This window comes from Setaria italica, chromosome V, assembly GCF_000263155.2.
Source record: "Setaria italica strain Yugu1 chromosome V, Setaria_italica_v2.0, whole genome shotgun sequence".
NCBI lineage: Eukaryota > Viridiplantae > Streptophyta > Magnoliopsida > Poales > Poaceae > Setaria > Setaria italica.
Window position 1 is genome coordinate 11,325,285 of NC_028454.1, and position 14,226 is coordinate 11,339,510.

General features: G+C 45.9%; 2 protein-coding genes across 2 annotated transcripts; both read left to right on the forward strand.

Annotated features, from left to right (window-relative positions):
* The first annotated feature begins 3,628 nt into the window (after positions 1-3,628).
* LOC101786212 (acyl transferase 9) lies at positions 3,629-7,237 on the forward strand. The gene is made up of 2 exons (XM_004968430.3): positions 3,629-4,184; positions 6,189-7,237. Exons 1-2 carry the CDS (start codon positions 3,759-3,761, stop codon positions 7,014-7,016), a joined length of 1,254 nt encoding a protein of 417 aa, XP_004968487.1. The 5' UTR covers positions 3,629-3,758; the 3' UTR covers positions 7,017-7,237.
* A 1,446-nt stretch (positions 7,238-8,683) lies between these two features.
* LOC101785805 (pleiotropic regulator 1) lies at positions 8,684-13,556 on the forward strand. Its single transcript, XM_004968429.4, has 8 exons — positions 8,684-8,940; positions 9,960-10,143; positions 10,285-10,376; positions 10,774-10,879; positions 11,918-12,126; positions 12,413-12,455; positions 12,608-12,864; positions 12,967-13,556. Exons 1-8 carry the CDS (start codon positions 8,780-8,782, stop codon positions 13,361-13,363), a joined length of 1,449 nt encoding a protein of 482 aa, XP_004968486.1. The 5' UTR covers positions 8,684-8,779; the 3' UTR covers positions 13,364-13,556.
* Positions 13,557-14,226: the final 670 nt, after the last annotated feature.

Below are 14,226 nucleotides of genomic sequence, written 5' to 3' on the forward strand. Positions count from 1 at the left end.
ATTTTTTTCTCATTTTCTTTTTCTGTTATATTAGTATTTCGTATTTATTTCCTTTACATATACTATTTCTAATATGCTAATATATATAAAGTTATATTTATCTATAATATTATATTTGAGATAATATTATATATATATAGACATATTGTGCATACACATATATGAATAATATTACATTGCATCAACTTTCTAAGTTCAACATTTTGGATCAACTATTCTGAACCCGAGTCCTAACGGTGATGCAGATTTGATCCATCATTATGGAACTCCCCTGCTGGATTTACTATCTCGTCTAGAAGAAATCCACTGAGTTGTTCTTAAAATGCCCTGATTTTTTCCATCTCGAGGAGTGCTCCTTCATGTCTCTCATCTGTATCATTGGCAAAGGTTATTATATAGTAGATTAATGGGTCTGCACAATTAGAGCTAATTTATTGTTAAAAATTTGTGTACGTACTCTGAATTCGCGGTCGGTTATACGCTTGGGACCTACAAAGCCATGGTCATACTCACATACGTATCCGTATAAATTATTTCCCGAATTCTATCTCAAACACTATATATATGGTAAAATAAATTATGAAATATTTGTTGTGGTCAAGAAAGTATCACACGATGCGGAAATTCAACACATACCGGGAATTCAGGCTTGAAATCAAGTTCCTCCTTTAATTGACCTGTGTGATGTTGACGGTTGGAGGCTTCACCCGGTACTAAAAGTTGCACATTGGTACCGGGTGGAGGCTCCACCCAGTACTAATGTGCATCCTTTAGTACCGGGTGAAACCCCCAACCAGTACTAAAGAGGGTCACTGGGAGCTCCTAGGGAATTAGCCGTTGGATCCGGTACTAATACTCACATTAATACCGAGTCAAAAATGAACCGGTACTAAGAGCTAGGAACAATGCTCAGTTTTCCATTAGTGGGAGGTAGTCATATCAGCTCATGGTTCTGATTGCCCATATGTCACATATGGGTAAATCGTTTTGTTTCCAGTATTTCTGTGTCAACTAGAATGATGGCCCTCGCATTAGTATATGCACTCACTTTTTTATAGTATATTTAGTTTCCGTTTGGAGCTTTTCAACATTGATTTGTTGTTTACATTTCATGCGATGAGTGTGAAAAGGCAGGGAACAATTCTTAGATTCTTTTACTACAAAAATTAAAAAATTGTCCATTTAGTTATCCAAATCCTAGTTGGAGAGAGTGTGTGGCCTCTAACATTTGGTCTAGTGCACCGTGAATGCCCTAGTAGGCAGATATGTTAACTTAAAATCAATGAGTTCTTGTGTGAAGATCATTTGTTGTACATGACGACCACATCCTATTTATCTTTGCAACCAGAAGCAGATTTATTTATGAAGAAGAGGGGGAATAAGAGAAGAAAACATTGTAGAAAAAGGCTTGCGTTCGAACTCGAAGAACAGAGCCACAACTCAATCTAAATGTTGCTAGACGGATGGCAACATGTTAGCGAAAACAAAAACTCAATTCGTGTGCCCATTGATCAATGATCGAATTAATTAGTCTTGTGACCATAAGTCCATAACGACTTACAAATTTGACCAAAGTTTGTCGACGAACTTGATTATTAAAAATGTCATATTCGTCCCGCCACGGGTCATATTCTAGAAAAGCTTGTTAACATAAATTAAAAAGCAAATTCAATTCGCAAGTTGTGTGTTGTTGTAGTTTTTTTGCTTTCCGAGATCACTGGTATGGGTGTAGATTGTAAACGGTGATCTAGTCGGCGGGGCCAGCTACGGCGGCGCATGCGTCGGGCGTGCGGATTGGCTCGGGCACGGCTGCGCCGGCGACCGTGGCTCGGGCGGCGTGGCTCGGCTACGACGACGACGGCGGCCGGTGCGAGGCACGGCTCGGCTGCGGCGGGGCTCGCGGCCGGCGCGTGGCCGCTGCCCTACTGTGCCCGACTGCGGCGGCGCCCGCATGTGGCGCATGGTGGGGTCCGGCGGCTGCAGCACCCGCTGTCGGCGCGCAGCAGCACCCAGCGGCTCCATGGCGATGCGGCTGGGGTTGCGGCCGGGCCCTGCGGCAGCTAGTCACTCTAGTGGCGTCGCGGCATGCCCGTGCAGCAGACGGGCTCCTAGGTGTTGTGCATCAGTGTGTTGGTGGCACCGCGGTGGTGTGGCCGACAACGGTTTGCTCGAGCGTATGCCAGCGTCGCCGTGGTGGTGTCATTGGCTGCGACCGTGCGGAGGATCACTAGCAGCACCATGGTGGTGGGGCTGGTGGCGCCGGCCGTCTCTTTATACCGTGGTGATGATGCGGGTGAAAACCCATCGCTCCTTGGGATGGCGTCGATGGTGCCATTAGTGTCATGTCCTCCCTGAAGGTGACGTCAAGCATCTCTTGCGCGGGCCTTGGTTGGCCCGGTCTTCCCTGTCGTATGAGCCAGGTGAAAATCCAATCCAGGTTGGGCTGGCATAAACGACGTCTTCGACGTCATGGCCTTCTTGAAGACGATGTTAGGCATTTCCGGCGAGGTGGCTTGCTTCGACGATGGTTGTTTCTGAGAGGGTGTTTTCTTTCTTTTCCTTTCTTTCTCTTTCCTTTAAAAAAAGAGAAAAAGAGGATCAAGTCTGTGGTGTTGGTTGTGTGCTGGCTCGTGTCGACGTCCCAATCCGACCGAGCAGAGTTCGTGGAGACTTGGGTCGATGTCCCAATCTGACCGGGCGGAGTCGTCGTTGAGGCTCGTGTCGATGCCTCAATTCGACCGGGCAGAGTTGAGAGAGACCCGGTTGTGTCCCAATCCAACCGGCCGATGTTGTGTGGTTGAGTTGAGTTTGAGTTGTGCGTTGGCGTGTTAAGATGTGGGTTGATCATCCTGGATTGTTTATTTGTTGTTTGTCTAATCTGAACTTATTCTTCTTTTTAATATAATCAGCCGCTCCCCTCGCGTGTTTATAACAAGTCGTGTTTCCGCTACTTATGCAAGGAATCAATCCTGTATTTTGTTCTCCATTGGTTCTGCAATCGCGTTGTAAAGTATGCACACCCATTGAATACTACAGTGGTTAGACATTGATCTCTCTAATGAAGGATCCAGATAGTAATGAAGCACCTCTCTCTGCGTCCCAGGGATTAAAAAAAGAACAAGGACTCCGTTGGAAGGTTCCTACGCTACGCAGGATGAAAACGTGAGAGGACTTTAGCAATGTCCAGACTCCAGAGTCCAGACTGCTGGAAAGGCACTGTCGGTGTCGGCGCAGAAGCATGACTACTCAAAACTGCAGGCCATTTCGGGTTTTCGCCGGCGTAACAAATTTGAACCTTTGAAACATCGTAGCTACCTCATTTGACTTGATCAAATGTATGGAAGTTTGAAGTAGTCCCTGGATTTGCTCGAGCACGTTCATAATCTGTCAAATCGAGATTCTAGATGATGATCACATCCTATCCAACACCACCTTCGTCTGCCTCAAACGGCAAGCGGCATCTGTACGTCAAACATTCATCCAGCGGCCGATCTCGGCCGTCGCCGCCACCGAACTGGCACCGGAATTCAACGCTCTCTCCCGCGGGCCCCACTCGCCAGCGACACACGCGCCGAACAGTTTCTGCACGCTGCAAGGCCAGCTCCTCCTCCTGCCCTCCATTTAAGACCAGAGCTCAAGCTCAGCGACAGCAAGGCTCGAAGCTCCCGAAACACCACCCCACAAGCCGAGACCCGAGAAGGGGAGGGAGAGTTAGAGCAGAGGCGAGCAGTCGGCGTCGTCGTGGTGCGGCGGTGGCCATGGCGAGCTTCAAGGTGACGCGGATCTCGGAGGGCCCGGTGAAGCCGGCGTCGGCGACCCCGGAGGAGACGCTGCCGCTGGCGTGGGTGGACCGGTACCCGACCCACCGTGGCCTGGTGGAGTCGATGCACATCTTCCGGTCGGGCGCGGACGCGGCCCCGGGCGTCATCCGGGAGGCGCTGGGCAAGGCGCTGGCCTTCTTCTACCCGCTGGCGGGGCGCATCGTGGAGGGCGCCGAGCCGGGGTGCCCCGCCATCCGCTGCACCGCCGACGGCGTCTACTTCGCGGAGGCCGAGGCGGACTGCAGCCTCGAGGACGTGCGGTTCTTGGAGCGCCCGCTGCTGTTGCCCAAGGAGGACCTCGTCCCCTACCCCGGCGACGACCGCTGGGGCGTCGAGCCCCACAACACCATCATGATGATGCAGGTAACCACCGCCAACCAGCCATCCAATCCGATTCCCCCTTGCTCATCCAGCTGCGCCCCCGCCGCCCCCCCTTCCTTCTGAAGCATGCGCGATACGTGAGCGCTAGCCGCTAGTGGTGCTGGCTCCGGCCGATTGCGGTTGCGTGCGGGAGGGATTTGTCAGATCCGGGCACGCGCGCGCGGTAGATCTGAGGAAGGAGGTGAGGGGTGAGGCGACGGGGGCGGGCGGAGCAGAACCGAGAAGTCAAAAGCTCCCGGGAAGGTGAATTGGTGGGGGAGGTTGACCGTGTCGGTTAAGGAGGCTGCCACGTGGGTCCCACGCGCTGTCTGACTCCCGTCGCACGATCACATTTTTTTTTCAGTTTTCCGATATTCTTTTTTCCCACTCGAAGAAATAGGATTAGTGGTGTGGGCTAAAAACAAAATGCACGAGGAATTAACGGCTGGTGCGCGGTGGCGCGCCGTGCACGTAGTTGGCGGGGCGGTTGGAGCGGACGGCCTGGTGTTGAATGCGCCGGCCGCCGGCCGGTGAGGTTGATCCGCCGCAGATCTGGATGTGGCCGCGCGATCGTGCGCGTGCGTGGTCTGGCTGGCCTCTGGCGCGAGGAACCACCCGGGCCAGACGACGGCCAAAAATTGCCTCGAGATTTCTCACCTGCACGCCGCGTCAGAGGAACCGAGCCGGAGTCACACTGACACTATAGAATTAGTAGAATCCAGTGCTAGGCTTGCGGCTGCCGATCGAACAAAGGCAATTAGCGACAGAAGCCACCGGCATCACCGGCCTTGCGACAGCTGTCGGCGGCGGCGTGACTTTGCTTCGACTCCGGGCTTGGCTTGCTCGGTGCGGCGCTTTACGCGTCGAGAGTTTGGTGGGTTGGTAGGCAGGTCCGCACTTGCGTGGACGGGGGGAGGACTCCCTCTCCGTCGTTGCCTGAACTGAAAGCGATGCCCCGAGATGATACTCTGGGGGTCCATTCCGTTCCCCATTTGCACAACCTAAACACACGGGCTTTGTGGTCGTCCGAGGGGAGGCGTACCGAACCGGCCATGCTCTGACCACGATGTTCCGGCGATCGCCACGGCAATGGCGATCTTGCCGATCGCTGCACGCTTTGACGGGGGGCATGGTCATCTGATCTGACCGGCAGTAGCTGGCCGGTTGTTGTGTCGTTGCCAGCCAGGTACTAGTGGCGCTGTGCTCGTAAATACGTGGATGTGTTGCTTTTGAGCTAAGGCTTTTGGCTAATTGGCTTCTTCTCCGCTTTTAGATACTTTGGCCCACCGACAGGTTTGCTGGGGTTGTTGGAGATGAGATGCGTACAGGCCGCTCATGGGGACCTTTCTCGAGTACTGTAGTCTGTACTCTACACCTTTTAGGGCTAAACTTTAGAAGTGTTCGAACGCTAATTAGGAGGACTAAACATGAGCTAATTATAAAACTAACTGCAGAACTCCTGTACTAATTCACGAGACGAATCTATTAAGCCTAATTAATCCATCATTAGCAACTGGTTATTGTAGCACCACATTATCAAATCATGTACTAATTAGACTTAATAGATTCGTCTCGCGAATTAGATTCCACCTGTGCAATTAGTTTTGTAATTAGACTATATTTAATACTTCTAATTAGTATCCAAACATTCGATATGACATGTCCGTGTTTCCCTTAGTGCTGTTGGTTGCAGCTGTGAGTGCTTTGCCACCGCGTGATGGCCATTGCTTTGGCATGTCAGCACTAATGGCTTGGAAGGACTAGACGGAGCGATGGCTTTTCTCGATTCAGAATTGGCGTTGGTCTCGTTCGATAAAAAATATAATTTATTTGCAGAACAATATGACTGAATAAACCAATTAACAATGTGCCATATCCAACAAAATATGGATTTTCATGATGTTTGCTGAAGTTCCAAGCGAAAATTGTCGTAGACTAGTAGCGTGACATCTTCTTTGTGGCTTGAAATTCGGTGCTTAATTGAATGGCATTCTTGCATGGTTTCAGATCACGAAGTTCACCTGCGGCGGGTTCGTGATGGGCCTCCGGTTCAACCACGCGTCGGCCGACGGCATGGGCGCGGCGCAGTTCATCAACGCCATCGGCGACATGGCACGGGGTCTGACGGAGCCCAAGGTGAAGCCCGTCTGGGACAGGGAGAAGTTCCCCAACCCCAAGATCAAGCCCGGCCCGCTCCCGGAGCTCCCCGTGCTGGCGCTGGACTACATCGTCCTCGACTTCCCGACCGGCTACATCGACGGCCTCAAGAAGCAGTACAAGGAGCACAGCGGCAAGTTCTGCTCGGGCTTCGACGTGCTGACTGCCAAGCTCTGGCAGTGTCGCACCCGGGCTCTGAACCTGGAGCCCAACGCCGAGGTCAAGCTCTGCTTCTTCGCTAGTGTCAGGCACCTGCTCAAGCTCGACAGGGGTTACTATGGCAACTCCATCTTCCCCGTGAAGATGTCCGCGCCGGCCGAGAAGGTGCTTGGCTCGTCTATCATGGAGGTCGTGGACATGATCCGGCAGGCCAAGGACAGGATGGCCGTGGAGTTCTTCCAGTTCGCCAAGGAGGAGACCGACCAGGACCCGTTCCAGATGACGTTCAACTACGAGTCCACCTACGTCTCGGACTGGAGCAAGCTCGGGTTCTCGGAGGTGGACTACGGCTTCGGCCCACCGGTGTTCGCCGGGCCACTGGTGAACAACGACTTCATCGCCTCTGTCGTCATCCTTAAGGCGCCGCTGCCGCTCGACGGCACGAGGATGCTCGCCAGCTGCGTCACCAAGGAGCATTCCGAGGAGTTCATCCGTGGCATGAAGGCAGACCTGCCCTGAACTTCCTTCTTTTATAGATGATGATGAAATGGGTAAACTTGACTGCAGGGAGATGAATGGTGACACAAAGACGCTTTTCTGTTTGGTTAATGCTGCTGTTACTTTTGGTTTGTATTTATTTGTCATATTATCTTGGTTAATACGACTTTTTAGACAGCAAATTCGATCTTCTGTACCATTTGATATGAGACAATAAAAAGGGTATACTGTCCATTTGATTATTTGATGGTCTTTCCTCCTCGGCTACTTCTTAACTCCAATGCTAGCCTACAATCTTGACGGAACAAAGAAAATTTTAGCAACAAAATGGAGAAAGTCAATCCAAAGGTAGATCCTATTTTCTCATTCTCTCATTTTGACCTCTCGTTAACTTTAATTTCCCTAATGTCTATTCGCTTGAAAATTTCTTCTCTCTCAATTTTCAAAGTCATGTGAATTTTAGATGTTGATATAACTGTTCAAAAATTGGACATAGTAAGGTATTAGAATTCAAAGAAATCATGGCTCCTCTCACAGACAAAAATGAACTACAAGAGGGAAGCTCTTATTTTGTAGCTTTGGCCTTCTTTAAATGGTTTCAGAGCCTAAGGGGGTGTTTGGATCCTGGAGCTAAAGTTTAGTCCGTGTCACATCGGATATTCGGATGCTAATTAGGAGGACTAACCATAAGTTAATTACAAAACTAATTGCAGAACCCCTAGGCTAAATCGCGAGACGAATCTATTAAGCCTAATTAATTCATCATTAGCGAATGTTTACTGTAGCACCATATTGTCAAATCATGAACTAATTAGGCTTAATAGATTCGTCTCGCGATTTAGCCTAGGGGTTGTGAAATTGATTTTGTAATTAGTCTATGTTTAATACTCCTAATTAGTGTCTAAACATTTGATGTGACAAGGGGCTAAAGTTTAGCCAGGGATCCAAACATGCTCTAAATAAGAGTGGGCGAGTGGTCGACGTTTGATAAGTTTAGTAATACTTATTTAATTTCACAAATTCATAAATGTTAATACTTTTTATATCAACTTGATCGAAGTTAAAATGGTACGATAAAGTTATAATTGCATTTTTGTTGGAACGAGGAGTGCACAGTCCAGATAAGATTAGCCCATCCCCTACATAACACCTATCTCTTCCTACCTCTTGATGAAATTTCGTTGGTTCCAATAATGTTTATGATTTATTCTTTTCTCAAATATTCAGGAGTTCGTCGAATCATGTTATTAAAGAAGAAGAAAAAGGGTACAAAACCAATTCGAACCATTTCATTTTTTTTAATTTCAGTAATTCTTTCCAAATTGAATTATATCTGAGTTCTTTTGTGGCAAATAACTCATTCGAACTGATGTTAGTGATCCAGTCTCGAATGCCTTTTCCCCTTTTTTAACTAAAAGGCCCTTTTAAAAAATAATTGTATTTTCCGACGTCTTCGATATCAGGAAAAAATTCTGCTGAGAAAAGGAAAATTGCATGAGGAATTATTTTATAGAAGTTCCTCCCTCCGTTCCAAATTGTAAGTTGTTTGGTTTTCTAGGTGCATGGATATTATTATAATTTAAAAAAAGTAAAACCACCTGCAAACTAAAATAGAAGAATTTAAATTCCCCGGGAAAGGCTTTCCGGCTCGTGATCTCGCTCGTTTATTGTAGGCGAACTCGAACTAGATAGGAAACGAAACAAATGCCACTGCCGCAGGGCCGCCCGCCCGGCACGGTGGCCACCGCTGCACAGCCCTAGGGTTCTCGTCGCCCGCGACCGCGATGTCGGCACCGCCGGCGCGGACGCTCGCGGACCTCGATGGCGACGTGCTGGCCCACTGCGCCGGCTACCTCGGCCACCGCGACGTCGCCAGCCTAGCCAGGGCCTGCCGGCCCCTGCGCGCCGCCGCCTACAGCGACGCCGTCTGGTACCGCCTCTTCAGGTCGTGACTCTTAACGCCCCCCCTCTTGTATGGTTCAGAACATGGAATTCATCATGCGTTGGTACCTCTCGTTACACATTTGCCTTCGTCTAGGGCAAAATTTTGGGAACAATCGGTATGCCGCTTTGTTTATTGATGATTGGGAATTTGGGATTTGGAGATGGTGCAAGGTTGAAACTTAGGCAAAGTTTTGCGACTTCCGGGGCTGATGCTATCGAGTTATATTATGGATGTGATTTAAAGCTTTCATGGGGGCAAAATTTAAAGCTGGACCTGGGAAAGCACAAGCTTGGAAGAGGAACGATTATTTAGGTTCCGGCTATTTATTAAGTGTAGTGAAGAAAATCTTCTAATTCCATTTGCTTTTGTTTCGATTCAGTGGTTAAGAAGCTCATCCTTGTTGGGCTTGTGATTTATCCCTGAGTAGTAATTTTCTTCTTTGGGTAATTAAGCCTGGAATTCTGTTTTGCCCAATCTGGTGAATTTTGCCATGATATGATCTTTGCTGCTGGACAATGCAGAATTACATATATTTCCTATTAACACTAAAATGTTACCTCCAGCAATTAATTGTATACAATTTTGTGATGTCCACACAAGATTAGTTTTTCAGTGTCTTTCAGTTTCAGCAATGACCATGCATTTTGTTGCTAAATTACCAATGATGGGAACCATGCAATCTTCCATGTTTACAAATTAGGATGCTGAACCTTTGAATAACAGTGAACAGCTTCAAATGGATTAAGTAGAGATGTTATTTCTAATTGTCTATGTTCATGATATTTTTTAATGATATTATTATACATGAAACTTGATGGTGACATACATTGTCAAGAAAATGGCTTTGGCGGATCACTCCTAACAAATCAACCTATCTATAATATCATGATTGTTTGTCTTGTCTCTAGCCTAACCCCAACTTGCTTTGGACTAAAGGCTTTCTTTGTTATTGTTGTTGTAAAAATGATATATTCATCTTATAGTCCACTTAGTTTTCATGTAATTGTGTAAACATTCAGGGATCAATGGCCATTTGAGAAGATTCGTGGAGCTGTAGGGCTCAGAGAACTATACATCCGTAGGCACACTGAAGTACATCAAATGAAATTTGATGACCCTCTATCAGCTATTTTTTACCTAAATCCTGCGGAAACATCACCGAGCCACCTAATGCTTGATAAGAACTCTGTCTGGTTGTCTCAGGTGAGTGGAAATAATAAGATCTGTTTCATCTTTTATTTAGCAGAAGATCTGCTCTTTCTCTTAACTACTAGTGATTGTTCTAATATCAAGACCTTATTTTGTCTGAACCTACATATATGATGTGTCGTTTCTTCTGTGCAGGGTTCAGTTGCCAAAAAACTTAGTTTTGATTGGCCGGTATCTGAAGTGGTGGAGACTCACAGAAATCATAGTGCAAGGATCACTTGTATGAGGTAACTCTAAAACAAATAACTGTTGCTCAAATTTGCCATCTGTAGATAATTCAGACCAGTTTATGTAATGTTGAACTTGTTCTTTCCTCAGTCTCAATCATAATTATTCTTGATTTGTGAGGAGAATTAAGGGCTGCCAATTAAGCCCTTGATTTTCCGCAAGTATAATCCCCTAAATAATGATCAAGAGAGTAAAAATTTTATCCTTCACTGTCTTGTAATTGTAGTTATATTTATACTTGGACATTTTTCCTGAATCATGATTCTCATAATTTCTCCATGTGTCTTCGCTACAACTACGATACGGATGCATGTAGTGCTAATGTGCTACTTGTATCCACCCTGATAGCTGAAATAGCAGCACTTGATTCTAAAGTATTCTTTGTTAACCGTGCAGGTCATTTTCACTGATTGATACCCCACTGTTTCGAAGTGATACACAAAAAAATGAAAAAGCATTAGTCACTTCAAGCACAGACAGAACAATCCGTCTTTGTTGGAAGGTACCTCATTTTGACATTTTAATACCCTGTTGATACTGCTGTCCTTGCCTACAGCAGGAACATTGCTTATGGACATCTGCATTTTTTTACATGCTTTGAGGGGATATCCTCCGCAGAAGGACAAGATCATATCATGAAAGCCTTCTCCCTTTGGTTAGAAAACTTACATTAAGTGGGATCAATTGCATCTGCCTCACCTATTGTCAATTTTCATGCCATTTTCCTTTTCATTACTGGCTTCTGGTGTGTATATAAACCATAGTTCTTCGTCCTATGCCATTGTGAGGCCCTTCACCTGCGCTAGCTTCAGTATCTATTATTATAGAAAGTTGTGCTTCTGTTCCTCCTCAGTCCTCACTTTGCCTTGTCAGCCTTCTGTGTGCTTCCGCGTGAGGCTATAACATGCTGTTGCGCTCTTGTAGTCGTGTACAGTTGTACCGCATCTTTTGTCACTCTTTTTTCAATATTATCTTCTTACTCCTAGTATGCTTAGGTTCTTCTAGATCTGCCATGGGCCATGGCGTCACAATATTACTTGAAAGTGTCACAGTTACACGTCGCCAAAGGTTGAGATGGCATAGCGAGACTTTTTTTATTATTTAAAGTAGCATGTTTTTTTGACAACATAAGTAATGAAAGCACATCTACAGTGGTTTATGGTTTTGAAAATATATTTAGTGTCTTTTTTTATAGAAACTTTTGCAGTTCCAAATTTCACTGGCACATAGATGAATGGGACTACTTACACTTTTGGCTTTCTTTCTCAAGTTTCCACAAAGTCTATTTATGATAAGCTTCCTCTCTTAGTCTCTGACATGGGTTTCACCCTCTCTGATGAAGGTTTTGCCAATTGTAATGTGATATACAAATGTAGACCTTCATGATTGGCTGATCTCAAGCTTTTCTATTTGATCTTACTTGAGACCTTGTCTGACTTGTGTACTATCAGTCCATTGCATACATGCCTTGTTAGGTCAGCTTTACCTCCATTGGATGCAAAAACTGATGTTATGAGGGGTCTTAACATTTTGTATGTAGGGTCACTCACGCTGTTACAAGGGCCATTCAGCACCAGTCACCGCTCTGGTTGATAAGTTGCTTGTGGATGGTGAATCTAAAGTACTTGCAAGTGGAGGGGAAGACTGCACCATTCGCCTATGGTCTATGAGTACGAGGGCGAAAAATCACCCTCTAATAGCAACATTTCATGGGCATGAAAAAGCATTGTCATTTTTATCTGTTGCTCGGTATGTACTCTCGAACTATCTTAATGCAACGCACTAGACTGTTAGAATTCATATTATGCTGTTAACCCATACTTCCATATAGAGTACCAGTGTTGCTCAAGTAATGATTTTCATTTAATTTGATTCTCACTGTGTGCCTTCAGCATATGTTTCTGACTTTGCACAGCTTCGTGTACCTGCGTTATATAGAAGGGAAAAAACTACTCGTACCATGTTATGACATATTAGAATCATGATCATCGGATCAATTTCTTAGTAACCCTTCTCCCTCTCTATTTCTTTTCAGGCATAAGTCCTCCCTGTTGGTGAGCTGTTCCAAAGATTCAAAGGTAATAGAACAGCAGTAGCAAATATCTGGTAAACCACAATAAGAAAATGTAGTTGAGCCTAAATTTGTTAGTGCCCATCTCTTCTGTTCTTTACTAAGTCATTTACTTTAGGAACCGTGCTACATTCTTTTCATGTTGGTATGTTGTATCAGGTTAAAGTTTGGGATACAGTGGCTGCTTCCAGTGGTTCATCGTCATGTGTAGGCAGTACTCACATCAACTCAAGCGGTCCACCAATTGCACTGAAGTGCCATGAATCCCTTTGCTACATGGTCGCTGGATCTGAAGTGACAGCGATCGACTTGAGGACAATGAAGAAGGCTTCTGTTCTTGCACTCCACAACCACGGAATACTTTCTTGTGAGATGCTGCCTTCCGAGTGGTTAATATGCACCGGCACAAAAGACAAGTAAGATTGCCAAATTCGTGCAACTAATGTTTTCTTTTATGCTTCAGTTTTTTATTGAAATCGTGAAACCTAGACAACTACTCATCATTATTTGTTGAGCAGGGCTCTCCTTTGGGATATCCGCAAGGGTCAAGAACTCCCAAATGCAGTGGCGGAACTGCATTCAGATGGCCCAGTGACTCTGCTTCACCTGGATCCATATAAGGTGGTGACCGGGGTGCCATCAGACTGCGAGGTCCATGTCTGGGAAACTCGAACAGGTGAACTGTTGAACACATTGAGCTGTGGTGAGCCTGCAGACTTGGGAGGGAGAAGCAGATTGTCAGCCATGGCTGTGGACGGGTGCAGGATCGCCATGGCGGGCAGCTCTCCAGAAGCCAGCGTGTTTCACTACCGGGACTTTGTGAAGTCTTCAGCCCCTGTATCTTTGCCTGGCAAGGAGGTTTCCAGGTTCTGGCGGCCCCAGTTCGGCTACAACGATAGCGATGATGAAGAATAATTTTTAATTTAGTTAAGCTATCTCACCGGAGCTTCAGTTTTGGCTACTGGCTGTTGTAAAACAAGAGATAAATGATTGTAAATGAGCGTGATTTTTGAGGTTATGTATTCGTTTGTGAGGTTTAATAAGTATATCTCGCCACTGGCCTTTGTATTGTAAAATGTGCATCAAGTCAGATGAGCATCTTTGTCAACCGGGCCTGGGTGCCCAGCGCGCTTGCATCATGCGTGCAGGATTCTGCAACAACGTAGTATACCAGAGGTTACATTACCATGGGCGCCGCTGGTGTTGATCAACATACAGCTTTGTTTGTGTTCGTTGCTTTGGAGTTCCTAAGGATAATGCTCCAGGTATTGCGCCTCTGCTTTGCTCTTCATTTATGCCTGCAACTCCAAAGCTTCATGGAATGATCAGACAATTCCCAGGCTTTATAGTTTATATGCAGTAAAGTAATAAATAAAAATGCATACACGATCAGCTACAAGCATCTTTTTTTTAGATCAGCTTCAAAGTATCTTGATACCTTATAAAAAAAAGTACCTCCTCCGTTCCAAATTATAAGTCATTCCAACTTTCTTGGAGAGTCAAACCATTTTATGTTTGACCAAAATTATAGAGAAAATCACAAAAGTTTATGGCACCGAATAGATAGACTATGAAAATATATTTAATGAAAAAACTAATGACACCTATTTGATATCATGAATGCTAGCACTTTATTGTATAAATTTGGTTAAACTTGAGATGCTTTAACTCTCTAAGAAAGTTAGGATGACTTATAATTTGGAACGGAGGGAGTATCTTTACCCGGAAAGGCTCACAGTCACAGGCTTTTTATCCAAAAGGAATCCTGTGCAAAAGGC